The 21,454-nt window shown below is 55.8% G+C and overlaps 2 protein-coding genes across 2 annotated transcripts in view; one reads left to right on the forward strand and one right to left on the reverse strand.

The window, feature by feature from the left end:
• The window catches only part of FYCO1 (FYVE and coiled-coil domain autophagy adaptor 1), a 69,801-nt gene that overhangs the window by 19,522 nt on the left and 28,825 nt on the right, over positions 1-21,454 (reverse strand). The window contains exons 10-14 of the mRNA XM_077776923.1: positions 21,108-21,226; positions 18,576-18,743; positions 15,558-15,707; positions 14,709-14,920; positions 11,152-11,296 (exon numbers count right to left, since the gene is read on the reverse strand). Coding sequence (XP_077633049.1) covers positions 11,152-11,296; positions 14,709-14,920; positions 15,558-15,707; positions 18,576-18,743; positions 21,108-21,226 — 794 coding nt within the window. The remainder of the gene's footprint in view (positions 1-11,151; positions 11,297-14,708; positions 14,921-15,557; positions 15,708-18,575; positions 18,744-21,107; positions 21,227-21,454) is intronic.
• Positions 897-5,906, forward strand: CXCR6 (C-X-C motif chemokine receptor 6). The gene is made up of 2 exons (XM_077777142.1): positions 897-964; positions 4,006-5,906. Exon 2 carries the CDS (start codon positions 4,026-4,028, stop codon positions 5,049-5,051), a length of 1,026 nt encoding a protein of 341 aa, XP_077633268.1. The 5' UTR covers positions 897-964; positions 4,006-4,025; the 3' UTR covers positions 5,052-5,906.

Genomic DNA, 21,454 nt, shown 5'->3' on the forward strand with positions numbered 1-21,454 from the left:
AGGGAGAGGGTTGCATGGGGTGGGGGTGGGGAGGCTCGGTGACTTGGCACGAGAGTCATTGCTTCTGGGAGAGCACAAATGGAGTCCACGCCTCTATGCAGCAGCCCTTCCCCGGAGTAAGGAGCTGGGGAACGTGGCCCTGGCAGGCATTCCTGCGGCTCCTGCCTCCCCGGCGTTCTTCCCCAGAAGTGTCAGCATTTCTGGGTCAGAGATCAACTAGGTGGCCGGTATCTGGGGAGTTCCAGGAGTGGGGGCAACCTCGGGGAGTCAGAGGACTGTAGCCAGGAGAAGCCGGGTGTGCAAGCCGTGTGGGTTTGGCGGGGAGGGCTGCATCAGGCCCTCCGGCCCACTGGCCTGGCAATGACAGAGCCCTGAGTTTGTGTCCTGGCAGTGCCTGTTTTGAGCTATGTGCACGCGGGGCTGTTATTGTGGCTGGGGTCCTCAGTGTTTCCATCTATAAAGTGGGGATAAGACGGACTTTGCAGGGCTGCTGCGAGCGAGGATCACGTGTACCCAGAACCCAGGCCACAGCACGCGCTTTGCAGCGGTCCAGACCCAAGCACTTCCAAAGAGACAGGACTAGTGAATGAAGTAATTTTAGGGCACAAATTTAGGGTGGTGGAAGCCACCGCCTTCCGTGGGCTGCCGGGCTCAGACCTGCTTATTGGTCCCCTTCCGTTTACAAACGAAACTCTCTCAAGTTCTGACAGATGATTACGTCCACGGCCAGGCAGCAGGGGGGCAGGGCATCGGAGATCTGACCTCCCAAATTCCATGGGTGTAGGCTGGTCATGTGGATTCTGATGTACGAGGCAGGGGGCAGGCGCGTCTCTCATGATCACCAGCCAAGGGCTCTCAGAAGATATTCGACGGAAACACGGACCACATCACAGAGAGGTAGAGGCAGACCTCGGTGCTGTGAACGAGCTCAGTGCTGCAATAAATCGACAGCGCCTCTCCGCTGGTGAGTCACTTGTCTTCTTTTGAGTTACAAAGGCAGGGGCTACCCCGGCTCACCGGGGGCCTCTGATTCCTGCCTGCGGCGCAGTACGGCGTAAACGCCCGGACTTCTGGGCCTGGCAGCTCTTGGTTCGAATTCTACCTCTGCCCCGCAATAGAGAACTGTGGGCATGACTGAACGTGGTTCTGGGCACACGGTCTGGGCTTATAAGCTGACGGCGCTGGGGGCACCCTCTCCCCGGGAGACCAGGGGTGCCTGGCCACTGTCCACATCTGGTTACAGAATAATCTCTTGTTCTCTGTTTTCATTTCTTTTGCATTGTAACTTACAACACAAGCCGCTCTCTCAGGTGGCTGGCTATTTTCTGTTCTCGGTGTAAGTCAATGTACCACTGCAGAAACCTCAGGAAAGGAGAGAGGAACATAAAGGGGGAAGGGCAAGAAGTCATCCCTAATTCCACAGCAAGCCTACTGATCATTTCTGGGTTTTGTTTTGTTTTTTTTAATGTTTTAAAACATATTAGTCAAAATTGGGGCACCTGGCTGGCTCAGTCGTGAAGCATGCAACTCTTGATCTCAGGGTTGTGAGTTTAAGCCTCATGTTGGGTGTAGAGCCTACATATGTGTGTGTGTGTGTGTGTGTGTGCATGCGTGTGTATAATCAATGTACATATGTGTATATATATATACATATATAGTCAAAACCATAGAGCTCATCAAGGGTCCCCAGAGTACACGGCAGAGGGACTCAAGGGGCTTACAAGCCTCAGAACTTACTGTGCACATCTGAGGAAAAGGCCTGCAGCTTTTAGGAGATTCTCAAAGGGGTTTATGATCAAAGTTAAGAATCATGAGCAATTCTACATTCTCTTGGTCTTCCACTCATTGGAATACTTTAACAGCCACTGCTAACCGTGCAGTTACTTTGTGGTCACTGGTGTGAGCAATTTAAGCGTGCTGCCTCCCCCAGGATTATGAAAAGCACTTCCTAAACGTTCGGGCTATATTCTGTTTTCTGTCTGGATTGTAACTTGCTAATTTATTTAGTATCAGTCATTTACACTGCATTCAAAGCAGAATACAATGTTACTTAAAAAAAAAAAAGTTGCATAGATAGATCAACACAGGGTTTCGGCTACTCAAGACAAAGAGATGAATGATTTTAACATTTCTAGGAGGGAAACTCATTTTTAGTCATTCAATCTGCACAGAACTGTGCGGTCACAATGTTAGCACCAAGTTTGCTGATTGGCACAAGTGAATCTGCAGGGGCCCTTCAAGGAAACGTGTAATGCCAGCGTCAAGGGGATTTTCTTATAAAAAGGCCAGAGGAAGTCAGGCAATAATGGAGGTGGGATGTTAAGGAGAGCAAAGCCACCCGGTGCGTGTGCTAGGTGATGAAAAAAGTGTTTTCGTCCCCGCGTGAAGCAAGAACACACACACATCCTCATCTTGTGGCTCGAAGGGCAGGGGCTTTTCACTGAGGCATCTTATCCCAAAGGAGAGGCTCCTCCTTGGAGAGAAAGGGCACTGTGTCCCCAGGAGGACAGAGGCGGCAGCGCCAGGGCTGCCACCATCTCCAGTGAGGATGAGGAACTGTCAAGCCGATCAGAAAGGAAGGCATGCTCTCTCCTTGTATGTGCCCTTGTCTGGCTGGCTGACATTCTGCCTTCACTAAGCCAAATAACACCTTCTTGAGGTGCTAGCTAGGCATGGCCCTGGGTCACCGGAAACGAGCCTCTGCATGCGTGCTATCTGCAGGTCAGTGACCTGGCCCGCAGGGCTGGTGCTGCCACAGCCGCCTCTGCGCCTCTGCTCCCAAGCTCCTCGCGTCCTGTCTGTGCTCCTGGGCAGGGTCATAGGGCAGGGGGAGGTGACGGCCTTAAAAGGCCGCGAGCCCCAGGCAAGACAGGCGGCTCTGTGGTCCCTTCCCCGCCCGCCTTACTGCAAGGCTGGCCGCAGGCCCCACTGCCGGAGCCCACCCATTCGGCGGCCCATCGCAAGTGGACCTTCCATTGGTTCAAGGAGACCCCGTGGGCAAGAATGCCAGTCACAAAACCTAAGTAATGTTCCCTTCTGGGGAAATGTTCCATTTAAGAGGTTCCTGGAGATCAAGAAGCCTTCAGGAAACCACGCTCTGGGGGTGGAGTGTCGTGTGACAGGCGATGAGGGGCGGGGCTAGGCAGAGAGCTGCCCTGTCCTGGTCCTGGCCCTGGCCGTGACCGGCTCAGCCACGGTGCCGGGCAGCCCGCCGCTTCCCACGCCCCTTTCCCCAGTGCCTGAATCTGGGCAGCAGAGGGCGAGAAAAGACAGGATGGGCTGTCTACCCAGGCGGAAAGGTCCCGGTCCTCCTGGGAGCCCCTGCTGGTCTGCAGAAGTCTTCTCAACGGTGGAGCCCCCAGGGAAGGGGATACGCACCTTAGCTTCCACAGTTAGCAGCTCAGGGGTCTAATTCCACAGAAATGAGGCACAGGATGGGCGGATGAAGCCAGGCCTGCCTATGAGAGAGCGTTTCTCGGGGCGTCTGGGTGGCTCAGTCGGTTAAACTTCAACTTCAGCTCAAGTCATGATTTTGCAGTTTGAGTTTGAGCCCCATGTCGGGCTCTGTGCTGACAGCTCAGGGCCTGAAGCCTGCTTCAGATTCTGTGTCTCCCTCTCTCTCTGCTCCTCCCCTGCTTGTGCTCTGTTTGTCTGTCTCTCAAAAATAAACATTAAAAAAAAAAAGTAAAAAACAAAAAGAAAGCAGTTCTGCAGTTCTGCCCACACTCCAGCACGTGGTGACCTCTGCCTTCAAGACCAGTTGGCACAGGATTTTACGGATAGTGCGTGGGGGTCAGTCATGTCCCTGAGGTTGGGTGAGAGCCTCAGAATTTTCGGGCTAATTAAGGGTGGCTCTCGGGCCAATCGCTCCTCAGCTCCACTGTCTGGATTCAGGTGGGTTCAGGAGAGGCCTGTGTGCCCCCTAAAAGTGGAGCAGCAGGGCTGTGGGAGGACAGGAGCTGTCCCCCCTCGGCCCTGCTCAGAGTCCCTGTGTGTGCCTCCCAGGTGTTGGCCAGACGTCCGTCATGGCGGAGGAGGACTACGTGGACCCCGGCTTCTTCAACACATCCAACGACAGCAGCGAGGGGCACGAGCGCTTCCTGGAGTTCCGCAAGGTCTTCCTGCCCTGCATGTACCTGGGGGTGTTCATGTGTGGCCTGGTGGGGAACGTGCTGGTGCTCGTCATCTACATCTTCTACCAGAAGCTGAAGAGTCTGACGGACGTGTTCCTGATGAACCTGCCCTTGGCCGACCTGGTGTTTGTCTGCACCCTGCCCTTCTGGGCCTACGCGAGCATCCACGAGTGGGCCTTCGGCACCGTCATGTGCAAAACCCTGCTGGGCATCTACACTTTGAACTTCTACACGTCCATGCTCGTCCTTACCTGCATCACCATAGACCGCTTCATTGCGGTGGTTCGGGCCACCAAGGCCTACAACCAGCAGGGGAGGCGGATGGTCTGGGGCAAGGCCATCTGCGTGTTCATCTGGTTGACCTCCCTGCTGCTTTCCCTGCCGCAGATCATCTACGGCAACGTCCTCTATCTCGACAAGCTCGTCTGTGGTTATCACAACGAGGAGATTTCCACGGTGGTCCTTGCCACCCAGATGACACTGGGGTTCTTCCTGCCCCTGCTCACCATGGTGTTCTGCTACTCGGTCATTGTCAAGACGCTGCTTCGCGCCCGAGGCTTCAAGAAGCACAAGTCTCTGAAGGTCATCTTCCTGGTGGTGGCTGTGTTCCTGCTGACCCAGACGCCCTTCAACCTGGTGAAGCTCATCCGCAGCACGAGCTGGGAGTACCACACCATGACCAGCTTCCACTACGCCATCACCGTGACGGAGGCCATCGCCTACCTGCGGGCCTGCCTGAATCCCGTGCTCTATGCCTTCGTTGGCTTGAAGTTTCGGAGGAACTTCTGGAAGCTCATGAAAGACCTTGGCTGCCCCCCTTACCTGGGCGCCTCAAGTCAGTGGAAGTCTTCCGAGGAGGCCTCCAAGACCTGCTCTGCCTCTCATCACGTGGAGGCCACCAGCATGTTCCAGCTGTAGGTCCCGCCTGGGGCTCGGAGAGCCACTCGGAGCATACAGCAGTGGGGCCATGTGCTCTGGACGTGACGAGGAAGGCTTGGTTTATGGCTTGCTCATTGTCACGGAGAAGGCAAATAGCAGGTGGCGTAGGACCCTGCTTCTTGGGCATGAACACACTCCGCTCTATTCTCGAACCCTCAGGCCTAAAGCTCAGGGTTGGGGGGGCAGCGCTCTAAAACCTAGAAGGACTTTCCTTCCTCCCTCCCCAAGAATGCTGTCAAGGGAATGAAGAGTGACCCTTGAGACCTTAGGCTCTCCTTCGTAGGGGCTGGGACTGGACGCTGAGGAGGGGAGCATGGCCTGCAAAGCTGCTGGGGGCAGGTGATACTCCAGGCTCCCCAGTATAGAAGATTCTTCTGGCCACTGGGAAGCAGGGAGATCGGAACAGCCGGGACAACGAGGGCTGGTCCGTCTGGCTCAGCCCTCAATCGCCAGGCACCCGACAGAAATGAGATCAGGTTCTGCCTCACCTTGGGGTTGCGCCTTTATAGAGAGAGACACTTATATTCTTTTTGATTAATCTTGGGAGGAGGCACACCAGGAGGCATGAATGGGCCCAAATGAATTAGTCGACTGAGGATCTCAGCGGTGCACAGAATGCCAGGAAAACGTGCAGAGTTCCCGACTCTCATGGATCTCAGAAGCACTTCTGAAATGGATTTTTGGGTGGGTGTGCTCATTTGAAAGCCAAACTGTCCGACGCCCGACATGCTCGCATGCAGATAAATCATGTATCGGGGTAGATAGGATACGAACACACGCATGTCAAACGGCATATGATTTTCACGACTACGAAATAAAACCCTTTTTAAAGTCTCCAAGCTGTGTTTATCCCTAGGCACATTTTACTTTAAATGCAGTATGCTTGGAGCATACTAGAAGTGATTACTTCTGAGCTCAGAGCATGGGGAAAGCAGTTAAAATTGTAAACTTTGAGGGCACGGCTCTATCAAGGAAATGGAATATACCAGTGATAACGTTCCTTCACTGTGGCTTTCAACCTCCTGCCCAAAATGTGAGGTACATTTGTGTCACCTCCACAATATGGTCACACGATGAAGCAGTTCTAAATGTCAGACACTTGTGTATGTTTATTAGATCCCAGTAGCGATCTGCTCAATTGGCTTAAAGTTGCCTTTCAGGCTCATGCTTTGCAAAACCACTCACCAAAAATGGAGGGGCCCAATCACCTACAGTGAGAGAGAGCTGGAGCCCACAGGCAGGGTGCTGGGCGGGACCTGGCTCAGTGGTGCGGCGGTGGGGGCTGGACATGGAGTCCTAGCCCTGGTTCTCACCGGTGAGCCTGAGCAGCTGGTAATCTCGTAATCTCTTCTGTTTTGGTGAGACACGGGCCAGGAGTGCCCCGGCTTCTGGGGGCTGGTGTGGGGGGCGCCTTGGGACAGTGGTGTGCATTCAGGGGTGGGAGGGCCCCAAAGACGGCCATGGCAGCTCAAGACCTAGCGGCACGCGGAAGCCGCAGGCCTGTCTAGGGGAGTTGGCAAGGCACGGGAGGGGTTCCCGGCGTGCCACCCACACCCTGGTCCAGCTGCGCCCAGGCCGGGCCTCACAGGGCCCACGGGACCCTCCTACCGTCTCGCACTTGTGCCTAAATGCACCCTGGAGGGCAGTGGCCTCACTGTACACAGGCCCCGTGGACTGAGAGCTTCCTCGCACACAAAATCTGCCCTTTCTGCGGTGATAAGGCTGTATTTTATCTTCTTTAAATTGGCTTCAAACACCAAAATAAAAAAGCAACAGGAAAAAACAAACAAACAAACACACCGGCTTCAAAATAGGAGTTTCTTTTACCCCCCTCCCCTCCCCGTGTGTTCACCTTAAGGCTTAGCACCTCTGACACAGGGGCCCCCAGCCCCTCACTTCCCCAGAACGAGACAGAGGCCCCACCTGGAAAGGAGGACGTGAAGAGGCAGGAAGCTGGGGGCCCCACCGCACCTCCGCACGGGAAGCTGTGTGGCGTGACGGGCAAAGCAGGGCTCCGGGTCACTCAGACCCGGGCTCGGGCCCGCTCGGGCCTGCACATGCTCGGGGGAGCTGCTCAGCCTCCACAGCGCTGGCCACGGGCAGCCCTCCCTCCAGGAGCGCTCGTGAGGCCCGGACGGCGCTCGCTGGGGCCGCGCTGGGGGCTGCGTGGCCGAGGCAACAGAGGGGTGGCTGCCGGGGCCGCTGGGGTCTCCCTAGCCAGGGCCTGCCAGGCTGAGCCCACAAGGCCAGGCACCCGTCGGGCTGTACCCAGCCCCCCTCCCCCAGGCCTTGGTCATCGGCCCTCTCTCCAGGCCCCCTGCACAAAGGCTGTGCCCCTCCTTCTACGCCTTAGGAAAACGGGAACAGCACAACAGCCGACTCTTCCTTTACCTTCCCTGTGTTCTCAGTCACTCCCTGGCCCTAGACTCTCTGGGCCCGTCTGCTGCACCTGAGAGCTGGGGTTTTTCTAGGCCCTCCCCTGGGGACACAGCAGCGCTGGCAACAGAGGCCAGCACGGCCCACATAGGTAACAGAGGGCCGTTGCGTCCTGACTTCGTCCTGTCCACACAACAGCCCCACGAAGCCTGGCTCCTGGCCTCATTCCTGCTCTGCTCCTCCCCCTGCCGCTGCTCACACGCACCCGCACACGATGGGACGCAGGTGGTGGGGGCTGCAGAAGGGCGGGCCGGGCTGCCTTGGCGTGGCCTCGGGGCCTGGGGGCAAGCCACTCCCTCACCGTGTGCCCGACCCTCCGCGGGCCTAGAGGTCCCGGAAGGCTGCAAGGACATGTGGCGAACAGGGGGCGCCTCTGATTCCAGGGGCCGCCTGGGAGCCAGAGGCCCAGGTGATCTCAGTGAGCATTCTGGATGGAGGAGTTGGAGCTGCGGGGAAGAAACAGCTGAAGCCGCCCTGCTGGCGGGGTCCAGGAGCAGAGGGGGTGCTTGCTCTGGCCTCCTCCACCAAGGGGTCCCCCGGGCAGTGCCTCTTTCATGTGCCCGGTCCTCCGCGGTCCGTGGTAACTCCCAACGCCGGGCAGTGGGAGGCCTGGCACCCGCATCCCCATGTTTCAGGTGAGGAGACTGGTTCAGAGCTCACGCAGCACAGCCGGGGCTAGGACTCTGGTGAACGGACTCTCTCTCTGTCCCCAAGTGTTGGCGTTTCCTGCAGCGGATGGTCTCAAGGTACCCGCCGGCTCTGTCCTCCTCAGGAAGGCGGAGCCGCCGGGTTAACCTGAGCACAAGGTGGCTTTCTAACCGTAACCATTATTACCATATCCTGTTCTCATTTTGTTTCTGAGATACAGGCATCGCATCTCCTGGCTGGTGCTCAACTCACCACAGCCCCGCAAGGCACTGTGACCAGGAAGTACAAGTTATAAAGCAATTACTGGCAAAGGCGCCCGGTGGTTCAGGGACAGTCTCGGGTTTAGCTCAGTGTCATTGGGCACCGGGAGAGGTTTTCCTTGGAGAAGTACTGGGGTACTAGGAATAAGCAGGAAGGAAACGGGCCTGGCTCGGCATCACAAGACACACGGAACATCACAGAACCAGGCACCTCCATGGGAGGCCACTCAGGTGCCATGCATGGGCTTGGCGCTTTACACACGTCCTTCTCATCGAATCTTCCTACCGGTCCCCGAGGCAGATGGTCCCCACACGCCCTTCTCAGCCAATCTTCCTACCGGTCCCCGAGGAGGATGGTCCCCCTCTCTTCTAGGGGAGGGAACTGAGTTCAGAAGGCCGCGGAACCTGGAGGGGGCAGCTCATGCTCTGACCAGGTGTCTGAGTCCAGAGCTCAAGCTCTTCACGGCCACATAGCTGCTCATCTGGTGACCAGAGGGGGAGGCCAGGCCAGGGTGGAAGCGGAGCGGAGGCCAAGGGACCCAAGGCCCAGCCCTGCTGCTGGTGGACAAGAGTTTTCTTCCCGTTCCTGCCTGCCTTCTCGGTGCCGAGCACAGATGGACACTTGGCCCCTGGAGAAGGCCGAGCGAGGGCCTGGCTGAGTGTAGACAGTGGGTGTAGACAGGCCTACCTGGAGGGCTCTGAAGAGTGCCACCTTTCCTCCCAGGTGAGGGGCTGTGCTTCTGTTTCTCGCCACCATCCTAGCTCTGAGCCACGTGTGGGGGCCAGTGGGAGATTGCTCAGGGGCGTGGGGACCTGTGCCTGTCCCCTCACTGCCAGGAGGGGCGAGGCAGACAACTTCATTACCCTCAGAGCGTGTACACGTTGCGGCGCGGTGGGGAGTGGACAGGCTTCTGATGTGCGCACAGGGACATGGGGCCCCAAGAAGAGAAATGAACTCTTCAGAAGGAACCCAAGGCTGTGGACGGAGGGAGGGGTTCTTGGCACAAAGGCTGGTGCTGACACTTACAACCCCGTGCCCTGGAGCGGCTTATCCAGCCTCCTGAGGCTTCAGCCGCTTTGCCTGTAACATGAGAACCATAATCCCTAAGGCTTGAAGGGCTGGACAGGGGCCGAGTGAGGCCACACGCGGAGGCAGCCACACAGGGAGGGTGCTGGGCAGAGTGGCTGTCAACAACACCGCCTCCAGGCAGCCTTCTTTCCCCCGTGGATGTGGACACACCCGGTGTTCCATCCCTTCCTACTTTGAAACTGATTTCTTTCTCTAAGTTTTCCATCAGGGAGGCTGACACAAATGCAGGGCTCGAGACGGCCCGTGCTTCCTCAGGGGTCTGGTGTTTGACTGCTCTTAGACTTAGGAAGAGAAAGAACGGACGACAAAGCTGCCAGAGACACTTGGGTCATCTCTGATGCCCAGAGGCAGCGGGTGAGGCTGCAGGCCCTTAGCTGATGGGGTGGGGGCGCAGGCGCTGCAGGCTCCCGCCAGGCCCGGAGCCACGCTGGGGATGTGGGGCAGCAAGCCGGCCGCTTCCCATCCCTGGAACACTTCCTGATTCCCCAGGACTGAAACACAGGTATCTGTCAGCGGTCAGAGTGCCTTCTGGTTTTGTTCTCACTGGGAAAGGGCAAGCTGAGGGGTGAGGGAAAGAGGGAGTTGCAGGGGGTCACTCTGTCCTGCAGGCGACAGCCAAAGGCCGTCCCAGGCCCGGAGCGCCTGGCCCTGCTCCCCTCACCACCTACCGCCTGGCAGGGAGTGCGGCTGCCAGGGGATGGTGCTGAGTGGCTCAGTGCCCTTGGGGGAACCCTGCAGGCTGTGGGGTCGGGGGGCTTCAGGAGGGGAGGCGGGCGGGTCCAAGGCCACGGAAGCAGCAGCACACTGGGGCCGACGGGCTGGGGGGCCTGGGGGCTCTCTCCACGAGGCTACGGCACGAGAGTCCAGTCACCCTCTAGTCAAAGAACAGAGGCATGTGGAGGGTGATCTCTAAGCCTAAAGTCTCCTGCCCTGAGCGCTCCGTGAGGGCTCTAGACACCTCCTCCCTCACGGCAGAGATCCTGGCTGACTAACCCTAGCCCTCCTCTGAGGTCTGGGCAGGAAGAGAGGGACAGAGATCTCCGTGCGGGTATTGGCCAAGAGCATCACGAACCTCCCTAACTCGAGGGAAAGTGGACCCGGGGTGGGGGGTGCGCAAATTCTTTCCTGGCTTTTGAACAGTCTGTGCTTTGCTGCAGGAACTGCATTTAAGCCCGACATCAGGGGACTGAGACGCTGGGCAAGGCTGCCGTGGGGGGCGGGGGCTTGACCTTTCCCCATGGGTCCCCCTGGCGTAAACTCTTGACACTGAAACATGGTGGCACTTCGTGCGGTTATGTCATATTATTTAAAAATTGGCCTTCGCAAAACTCTCCTCACAAACCTTGTTGGAAACCAGCTGGCCCGGAAACACGAGAGGGTCTGTGGAGGGTAAGTACTAACGGACGAGCAGGACACAGAGACACGAGGGGTGCACGCGCGTGGAGGGGAGACCATGTGAAGAGGCAGCGGGTGGGCGGCCGTCCGCAAGCCCAGGACCCTGTCCGGGGCACTGTTCTGAGGTGCCTTCCCTTAAGGAAAGACAGCCAGTCCTGCTTCCAAAGTCTCACTTTCCTGGTCCTTTCATCGAAGGCACAAAGGCCTAGCACCCAGGAGCACACAGGAAGTAACGGTGAGGCCTACTCACTGTTCGGGCACATTCGGGTCGAGGGAGTCTGTTTCGGTGGGCGTCTCAGGCAGAGAGGAGCCCGACTCCTGGATCTGGCACAGCTCCTCATCAGTGATGATGTCAAACGCGGCATCGTCTGGCAGCCTGCAGTCAGTGTCTACGCCTGGGTCACAGAGGCGGACAGGGAGAGGAGAGACACATGCGGTTACGCACAGGACAGGGAGGGGGCGCCGGGACACGCTCTGAGTGCCCGCTCAACACACAGCTACTCTATCTGGATGGGAGAGAGACAGCCGCTGGGACATTCCAGGGAGCAGTGGGGACTACGGGGGCAACTGAACATATGATTCAAGAGATTTCTCCGAAGCTCCTCAGTCAGGCCTTAAAGAGATTCAAGCTCTTACATATTCTCAGAGGCCTCTAATTCAGAGCAGAGGGGGAAAAAAAAACCTGTCAAAACCTCATCAGGAAAGAACCTAACAGAAAAGTAAACACACTTCTGCGGTGCTGAATCTTTGCTCCCCAAAACACAAGCACGACTTATTATCCAGAAACCAAGATTCTGTTTGGACCCTGTGTTTCTACCTCCTTCCACTGGGGGATGGGAAAGACCCTCCCTCTGCCCAAGGTGGCAGTGGCCACTGTGCTTCTGACTGGGGAACTTGCGTCTGACTCTGCAGGCCACTCAGTAGGAAGGACGCTGTATAGATGTCCCTGTGCCGGCCACCCCACCTGCACGCACTCTCCCGCATACAGCATGGAAAATGTGACGGTGGGCCTGAGGTGAAGAAAGGCAGGCAGAAGGAAAGATAGAAAAAAGAAAAAAGATAAAAAGAAATACAGATAGATGAGGAGACAGGAAATGTCAGAAATCAAAACAAGTGACCTCAGAACTCTGGCACAGTGCCACGCCCCGTCGTCGCTGGAACACCTGCCTGTAAGTCAGGACAGGGGAGATCCCTGGACTGTTAAGCAAGAACAGTTCACGTGAGCTCCAAGTTTCCAGCCGGCTCTGCCACAGGGCTAGTGGGACAGGCTGTGCTTTAGGAGGAGCATAATGAGGGCGTGAGACACAGGCTGAGAAAGGAGACCAGAGACTGGTTTCTTTCCATAGACCCAGACATACTTCTGAACCTGCCTTCTGAGGCTGGCAGAGGGAAGGAAGGAGGATGAGGAAGGAAGGGACAATGAGCATCAGGCGCCCCAAATGAGAGAGATCCACTGAGAGAGATCAAAGAAGACTTAAATAAATGGAGAACTATACCATGTTCATGGATTGGAAGACTCAATTTTGTTAACATGTCAATCCTCCCCAATATAATATAGAGACTCAGTGCAATCTCAACCAAAATTTCCTCAGGATTTCTTGTAGAAGTTGACAAACTAAATTCTAAAAGTAAATGGATACAGGAAACCAACAAAATCCCACAGGAGAAAACAGGCAGCAACCTCTTTGACCTCAGCCTCAGCTACTTCTTACTAGACAGCTCTCCAGGGGTAAAGGGAAACAAAAGCAAAAATGAACTACTGAGACCTCATCAAGATAAAAAGCTTCTGTAGAGTGAAAAAAAAAAAAAACAATAGGGGGGCCTGGGTGGCTCAGTCGGTTAAGCGTCCAACTTTGGCTCGGGGCATGATCTCACGATTCGTGGGTTCGAGCCCTGCGTTGGGCTCTGTGCTGACAGCTAGCTCAGAGCCTGGAGCCTGTTTCGGATTCTGTGTCTCCCTCTCTCTCTGACCTTCCCCTGCTCATGCTGTCTCTCTCTCAGAAATAAATTAAAAAAAAAAAACAACAACAATCAACAAAACTAGGCAACTGATCAAATGGGAGAAGGTATTTGCAAATGACATATCTCACAAAGGGTTAGTATCTAAAATCTATAAAGACCTTATGAAACTCAACAGCTCCTCCCAAAAATAATCCAGTGAAGAAATGGGCAGAAGACATGAATAGCCACTTTTCCAAAGAAGACATCCAGATGGCCAACAGACACATGAAAAGAGGCTCAATATCACACACCATGGGAAATACAAATCAAAGCCTCAATGAGATACCACCTCACACCTCTCAGATGGCTAAAATTAACAACTCAGGAAACAACAGATGTCAGTGAGGATGCAGAGAAAGGGGAACCCTTTTGCACTACTGGTGGGAATGCAAACTGGTGCAGCCACTCTGGAAACTAGTACGGAGGTTCCTCAAAAAATTAAACATAGAACTACTCTACCGCCCAGCAACTGCGCTACTAGGTATTTATCAAAAGGACACAGGAGTGCTGATTTGAAGGGGCACATGTACTCCAATATTTATAGCAGTGCTATCAATAACAGCCAAATTATGGAAAGAGTCCAAATGTCCATCAACTGACGCATGAATAGGGAAGATGTGTGTGTGTGTTTGTGTATATATATATACACACCTTATTTGAAAGAAGGTGAAAAGACAGGTTTTTGGTTGGAAAAAACGTATTTATAAAACACATTCCTAATAAATAAGTTCTATCCAGAATATATAAAGGACTCTTGAAATTTAATAAAAAAAAAATTAAGGGGGTGCCTGAGTGGCTCAGTCAGTTAAGCATCTGACTTCAGCTCAGGTCATGATCTTACGGTTCATGAATTCAAGCCCTGCATTGGGCTCTGTGCTGACAGCTCAGAGCCTGGAGCCTGCTTCAGATTCTGTGTCTCCTTCTCTCTCTGTCCCTCCCCTGTTCGCATGCTCTCTCTCTCTCTCTCTCAAAAATAACATTAAAAAAAATTTTTTTAAAATAGATTAGAAAAAAGAAAAATTAAAAACGTGTTTGAAAAAGATGCAGCAATGCTGTGTTCAGTGCATCCCGCCGTCCCTGAGCGGTTCTTTCTACCCAAATACATAACGGGGCTGCCAACCTCCCTGATGATCCAGTTAAACAAAAGAGAAACTCAGGGGGTTTCGGAGGGCTGGCTGACCTGCCCCCAGGCAGAGGCCAAGGAGGAGCCCAGAGGGACCGGCGTCAGGAAGCGGTGCTGCCTAAGCCCCGCCCAGACTCGCCCCTGCCCCTGCCACGCCAGCCCTGCCTCTCTGGCAGTCTACACCCACAGCGCGGTGGCTGGGAGGCCGGCCTGGCCCGCCCTGCTGGGTCGTGCTCAGAGCAGGAGCTGCAGGGACCAGATCCCACTTCCTCTTCCTGAGCAGAGTGAGAGGGCACGGAGACTACATCCTCCTTGGCCACCGAGAGACAGCGCGAACCACAAGGAGAAGGTGAAGGATGTCCTGGCCCTTGGCTGCTCTGCTGGGAGGGCTGGGTTATGGGGGCTGAGGCTCTGGGGACAGTATTTTCCAAGGCGGCACACTAAGTTAAGAAGTGCACAGACCTGGCGTTAAATAATGCTGAATCGTATCAGGAGAAAGTTAGTCCCTTTTTAATTCTCTTTCAATCCTAACCACATAAAAACAAAGTCTCAAGTTGGTGGAATACGTTTTTAGCACGTCTTTAACGCGAGTCTGGAAACCACTGAATTAAGCTGACCAGCCACGGGTGGGGCAGGGGAGGGGTGGTGCCTAAGAACACGGAGGGCAGGGGCGGGAGCCTGACCTTGTCCTCCGGTGGCCTGGGGCCCAGCTCGGGCCGGCGAGAGCGCTGGGCTGGGCTCGCCCTGGCTGGTGCCGGAGCTGGCGCTGTCAGGGGAGCCGGGGCCGTCGCTGAACTTCCGGAAGCAGGCCCGGCAGCAGCGCTCCTTCTTGCCGCCGTGCTTGGTCAGGACATAGTTGTTGCAGCAGTAGTAACAGAAGATGCGGCCGCAGACCCTGGGGTAGAACAAGCATGGGCCGTGAGGACGCGGCTTTTGTTGCACGTGGCTCTGCCCCATTTAGGAGCTTGGCCTGGTGGCCTGACGGTCAGTTTGGTAAGATTCCGATTCAAGCCATCCTGACAAGCCCAACTGGGAGGCCACGTTTTATTTCCTAAGGTCCCAGGAGGCAGGGGATAAAGTATGTGGCTGAGCCCACTTTCTGTGACACACCGACGTGGGGGTTCAGAGGCTCTAAGGGGCCACAGGCCTGTGCTGATGATTTCCCACCTGCCTTGGCCCCAGTGGACATGTACTTCTGCCTACCCCTCTTTGGGCCCTAGGAGGGTCTCTGCTGTCTGTCCCCCAGCAGAGCTTCAGCCCCCCGCGTCTCCCCTCTGGTCCCCACAGGCTGAGGGAGGCCGACGGTTGCTGGTCTCCAGCTGCTCCACAGCCCTGTGGGTCCCCTTGACTCTGCCCACACCCCCGTATCAAACCTCTTCCCCTTTAGGGATCCCTGCGCGTCCTGTCAGGACCCGGCCCGATACACCCTCTGGCCTGGCTCCCTGAAGACCAGATGGTCATGGGCTCCTCCCAGACAGACAGCAGCGCCCGGCCCATGGCTGTGGCCCCCACGCTGGGCCCCGGCCGCTGACCTGCAGTGGTGCCGCCGCACCATCCAGCTGAACTCCCGCTTGCAGTCGTGACAGTGGCTCGCCTCCGCGTCCCCGAGCCACCTCTCCTCAGCACTGAGCTTCTGCTGGAATTCTAGGGCATCGGACTTCTGCCAGAGAGCATCCTTGTCCCTGGGACAAAGCCACATCAGAAACGGAGAAGGATGCATGAAAACAGCAGGGTGATCCCAGAATCACGTCCAAAGTCAGAGTCAAAATTTCCCAAGACATGGAAGGAAAATTCACGTTACTTGGGAACACTCATCTGTCCCCCGCGTCGGTCCCAGACTCAGCTGACGGCACGCGTGTGCAGGCTGAGGAGACCATGGTGCACATACGAGGTTCCGGCAGCTGCGAAGAGCTGCCAGCACCCACACATGTCACCACAGCTCAGGGGTCTAAACGACAGTGTGCACAGTCACCTGGAGTTTAAGGTATAACAGGCTGTCACAGTTACATGACAGCCAGTGTGTTCTGAGCCCAAAGGCCTTGGATGTACTGCCCACACGATTTGTAAATGTATTCAGAAACCTTTCTGTTTTTATGGTCTGTTCAAGGAATAAGTAATCATTGGAGAAGAGCTAAGATGTCGGTGCCTGAAAGTCGGGTGCAATGTTAATTTCCCTTCCTCCTCAGAGAGACACTACGCACTCTAGATGCAAGACTGGGAGAACAGGAGGGTGTTTCAGAAAGGTCTGGCAGGTGTTAGAACGTGCCTGATGCACAGGGCAGAGGTGCACGGTGGCTTCCGGGTTGCTGTGACCACGCCTTCTGACCTGGGAAGGTTTCGTTCTTTCCTAGATGGAGCCCCAGCCACCATCCTAAGGTGAAGGCAGCCCGAGCAGCGCCTCAGCCCCGAAGAGTAACACCAGAGCCACCGAGGTCCTGTGAGAAAGTGACGAGCTGGGCTCCAAATCCACAGACTCTCCCCTTAAATATAAAAGCCAGGACATGGGACTGACTGGCTCTTCAGGGAGCGTCAGGTTGTCCGGAAGCAGGAAGTCTCATGCCTCGGACCGGCATCGCCCTCCCTGCGGGTCCACAGCCCATCCCTTCTGTCCGCAGGAGGCCAGGGACCCATATCCTGGAACGTGGGGCTGTTCCATCACATGCCTCGGGAAGACGTGTGAGCTCAGAGGTCATAAACGCCCTGGGCACCGTATCCACAAACTGCTGACATGTGGGCAGAGGTTCTACACTTCCCAGGCAGTTGTAATTTGGCGTCCCCATTTTGCAGCCCCAAATGAACTGGCAGGCTCAGGCAGTGCTTCATCCGCGGTTGCTAACATCGCAAGGAACGGGCTAATCGGATCTTATGGAGGCTCTTGAAGGAAAGACTCAAACTATTAACTAACGCTCTGAAGCTTCTTGAGAAAATTTTGAATCTGGGTCTGAGCGAGCCTCCGGTAGAGCAGTGGTTCTCCATTCTAGCTCACCCACGCCTGGGCCCCACTCCCAGAAATTCCAGTTCGGCTGGACTGGGGAGGACTGGGCCCGGGTGTCAGTTTAATACGTCCCCCAGGGACTGTAATGTGCAGTTGGGGCTGAGCATCACAGTGCTCATTTGGCTAACCATTTACAGGAAATAATGAAGATCGGGACAGCGTGTGACATGACGCCGTGAAGATGCAATTGGCAAAATCCAGGCGGCGAGAACCTCGACCAGGTGAATGACCTAGCTTCCTCAAAAGTAAATTGTGGAGAAAAAAAAATGTTGGAGAGACGGTGGACAAATCACAGACTAAGTAGGGAGACCTAACATGCCACCGTCCAATGTCTGGACCTTAACCTAGGTCCTCATGAGAAAAAAATGTAAGGCAGTAGGAAAAATTTGAAACTGACTAGATGCTCAGTGACACTGGGAAGCACAGTTAAGCACAGTGATGACACTGTGGTGGCATGAAACGGAGAGTCCTCATCTTAAGAGAAGCACGTACTGAAATGTCTGGAGATGAAGCAATATATCCGGAATTTGCATCAGAACAGCCTGGGGTGGTGAGGGACATGGTGGGACTTGGACGAAGTGAGCCTGGCCACCAGGTGACAGACGCTGACGTGGGTGGCAGGTACCTGGGGCCTACCGGGCTGGCCTGTTTTTGTATACTTGCAAACTTCCATATGAAAAAGTTAAGATTTTAGGGGCGCCTGGGTGGCCCAGCTGGTTGAGCGTCCGACTCTTGATTTCGGCTCAAATCAGGATCTCACGGTTCGTGGATCGAGCCCCGTGTTGGGCTCTGTGCTGATAGTGTGGAGCCTGTTTGAGATTCTCTCTCTCCCCCTCTCTCTCTGCCCCTCCCCAGCTTGTGCTGTCTCTCCCTCTCTGTCTCTCAACAAATAAACAACCTTAAATAAAATAAAAAAACGTTTTAAACAAGTTAAAAAATTTTTTGCACAGCTTTCCACCTTGAAAAGTCAGGCCAATTTTACGTGAAAGTCCAGACTTGCCCCTTCTCCTCAGAGGTGAGGCCATCTGGCAGGCTGGGCCCGACGCCCGCGCGGCACCCCGCAGCAGGATCGGAGCGCGCGTGTCCTCTGGGTCACGAGGGCCCACCCGGCCGGGCCCTGCTCACACACTGACGATGGCCGTCTGCGACCTGCAGGTGCGGGAGTTTGGGAGGCCTGGCGCTGGGGGAGGTGGGATGGAGGAGAAGGGGAAAAGGGCTCGTGAAAGACGGATGAGGGGATGGAGAGATTCCTACAGGAAGGAGACATCACTGCCCCTCCTGTGGCTATGCACACAGAGTTGTGACAAACGCTTCCTTGGCAGTATGAAAACAAACTGAGCTGCGCGCTGGTGGGAATGGTGAGATCCACTTGCACGCAGCTGCCGAGGGCCTGAGCAGACCCTCGTGTGGGAGGCTTCAGAACACAGCACAAGCAGACATGGGCCCCTTTCCCGTGGACAGGCCTTTCAAGAACAGCTACACTTTTTTAAAGAGAAACCCAGCTCAGGTAGGGGGGAAGGGGTAGGGGCAGGGAGCTGCTCACCCCGGCTCTCACCTGAGCAGCTCGATCAGCCGCTCCTCCAGGTACTGCTTGGTTCTATTCAGGTCGTCCAGGTCCGCGAGCATCTTCTGGTCGTTCTTCTCCCGGCTCGTCACCTCCTGGCAGAGTCTATTGTAATACTCCTGGATTTTTGTCGTGGCTTTTTCAAGTTCCTTCTGGGTCCTGGTGGAGGGGTGGGGAGTTTACTGCGGAAACCGGAACCTACTTCCGGCTTCCCCCAGGCCTCTGGGGATGTAACTCAGGCCTGTAACGAGGGCCCCAGCTATCCTCTGAGCCTCTTCCCCTCACAGCGGGGGCGCCCCTTGGCACTACCAACTGGCAGGTTATGCAACCCCCTGGCCTTCAAACCCCCCCTGGCACACCCAGACTCTTCCCACACCAGCCCCTGCAACAAATACAATGGGCCTTCTGGGAGGGCTGGTGACCTCCGGCGGCTGGGAGCACCGCAGGCGAGTTAACTCCACACCGTCCGGTTTTCAGGCCGGGCGGAGGTTATAAGAGAAGTTCCATGGGTATAGTTCACGGGTCGGGGCTGGGGGGTTGCAAGAGGAAAACATAGTCACACAGGGGTAGCTCCCTGGAGGTGAGCACGCGGATGAGGACCTTCTCCCAGGTGTCTTCGGGGCTCTGCGTGCAAGGCGGGTGCCAGGCACACAGCGGGTGCTTGACGTGTACCGCCAGGCGCTGACCCGATGACCTGGAGGCCTCAGGAGCTCTGTTCCCTTGTCCCCATTGAGCTGAAGCTTGGTTGTCCTGCCCCCGCCTGCCTGCAGCTCACGTGGCCCCGAGGGCAGTGGTTTCCCAGGGAGGTTCTGCACCCCGAGGCCCGGCAAGGTGTTCACAGAGGCGCCACGAAACAGAGGGCCCTGCAGAGACTAATTAATCTTTACTGGATCCAGCCTTCCCGAGCCCAGTCTAAAGCTGTCGGGAAGTGGTTTACCAGATACTGTCCACGGAGAGGACCCCATGGGTGCGCACACATATGCACATACTGAATAAATTAAACTCCAATCCTGGGCTGACGGATTATGCAACACGGAGCAGCTGAAACAACTGCTCTGCGATCTTACACATAAGCACTGTTCCAGCAGTGTTTTCTGTAAATGCCACCAGCTTAGGGGGTTCTTACTATTTTTATTGTCACGTGAACATGACTGGGCAGCCAGAGCCCTGCAGGGTTTGAACCCTGGAGGAGTCAGACAGAAGAACGGCACGTCCGGTTTACTGAACGCCCAATGTGCCCTAGATCCCGCGCTGGGCCTGGGCCCGTCCTAGAAGCCGGGCAGTGGGAGGCGACGAGGGACGGGCAGAGAAGGCCGAGCCTGGGGACAAGCCGGGGTGCCGGTCTTTGCTGGGGGCACACAGGTAACTGGGTCCAGCACCCAGGCAGGGCTGGCTCGGCCTCATCATCAAATGGTGTCCCCACCCCCCGAAGGTGAGGAGGCTCAGGGCGGCCACCCTCCAAGGTTAGAACAGTCACAATGGAGGGGGACAGCACCACGTGCAGACACACACACAGCATGGCATCTGCAGCAAGTTGCGCCGGCCTGGGGCCAGGCACAATGGCTCACCTTTGGCAGGTGCCGGGAGGCTCCCCCGCCCCCCAGCCCGCAGCCTCTCATGTCACAACGGGAAAGAGAAAGAGCTCAAGTCACATTGGTAGCGGGTAAACACACACGCGCGCACACACACACTAGTACCCTAACACGAGACCAGATACAGAGCCATCTGTCTGAGGACTTTTGCGTGTGGTTGTCAAGGAAACAGACTCTGGAGCCAAACGGTCTGACTCGCGCTCCTACCACCTTCACCGATGTGCTGTCTGACACTGGGAAAGTGACTGAACTCCTCTGAGCCTCACTTTCCTAGTCTATAAAATGGGGATAAGACATCACTCCATTCTCAAAGGATTGTTGGAAGGATAAAAGGGACAAACAGAGGGGCGCCTGGGTGGCTTAGTCGGTTAAGCGTCCGACTTTCGCTTAGGTCATGATCTCGCGGTTCGTGGGTTCGAGCCCCGCGTCGGGCCCTATACTGACTGCCAGCTCGGAGCCTGGAGCCTGTTTCAGTCTGTGACTCCCTCTCTCTCTGACCCTCCCCTGCTCACGCTGTCTCTCTCTCTCTCTCTCTCTCTCCTGAAATAAATAAGACATTTAAAAAAAAAAAAGGGACAAACAGATGCACAGTGTTTAAAGGGTGCCTGCCCCATCTGGGGCAGTATTTAAGTGTTTGCTGTTAGCGTTACTGTTATCATGTCCCAGCTTTTATGTCATGTCTGTTCTCTCAAAGCATCTGCCGGAGCTCAGAAAAAGGCCCCGGGAGAAAGGCTCTGCCGTTGTCTGCAGGGCACGTGAGGCTGGCTGCCGGCCCTCCGCCACATGCTTCTGGCAAAGCCCTTTCAGAGTCTGTGGCTTTTCCTGGAAAAGATCTCCTTTAACCCAACACGAGCAGCTGTGTTTCTACGTGACTGCACCAGGCGCACCCCCCGCCTCCCCAAAGCCCCCACCTCGGGGACCATGAACTAACCTGTCCAGGCTCTCATGCAGGGCCGCCTCCTCCTCGTCCTTCTTCCGCAGGGCGGCCTGGCACTCTGCAAGATGCTTGCTGCTGCAGCTCAGCTTCTCCCCCAGCTCTGCCTGGGCAGCCTGCATAGGACATCGAGGAGAAGACGCTTAGCCGACGGGAGCCCGTGCAGCAGGCCGCCAAAGGGACCTGGTGGGCTCTTGGCCCCATCTGGCTGGAGGGGGTTTTAAGGTCAAGAGTCCAAGAACCTTTGTTCTGTGTTGGTGACACACCTCTGTTAGTAATTCTAGCCTCTGAGTATTCATTGCCACAGGGTGTGGAGCTTGGGGGGGTGGGGGGGGGCTGGGGGA

The sequence above is a fragment of the Crocuta crocuta genome, unplaced genomic scaffold, assembly GCF_008692635.1.
Source record: "Crocuta crocuta isolate KB4526 unplaced genomic scaffold, BGI_CrCroc_1.0 scaffold77, whole genome shotgun sequence".
Taxonomy (NCBI): domain Eukaryota; kingdom Metazoa; phylum Chordata; class Mammalia; order Carnivora; family Hyaenidae; genus Crocuta; species Crocuta crocuta.

What these genes read in the sequence shown, in the direction of transcription:
- CXCR6 (XM_077777142.1), top strand. Translation starts at nt 4,026, where the DNA reads ATGGCGGAGGAGGACTACGTGGACCCCGGCTTCTTCAACACATCCAAC.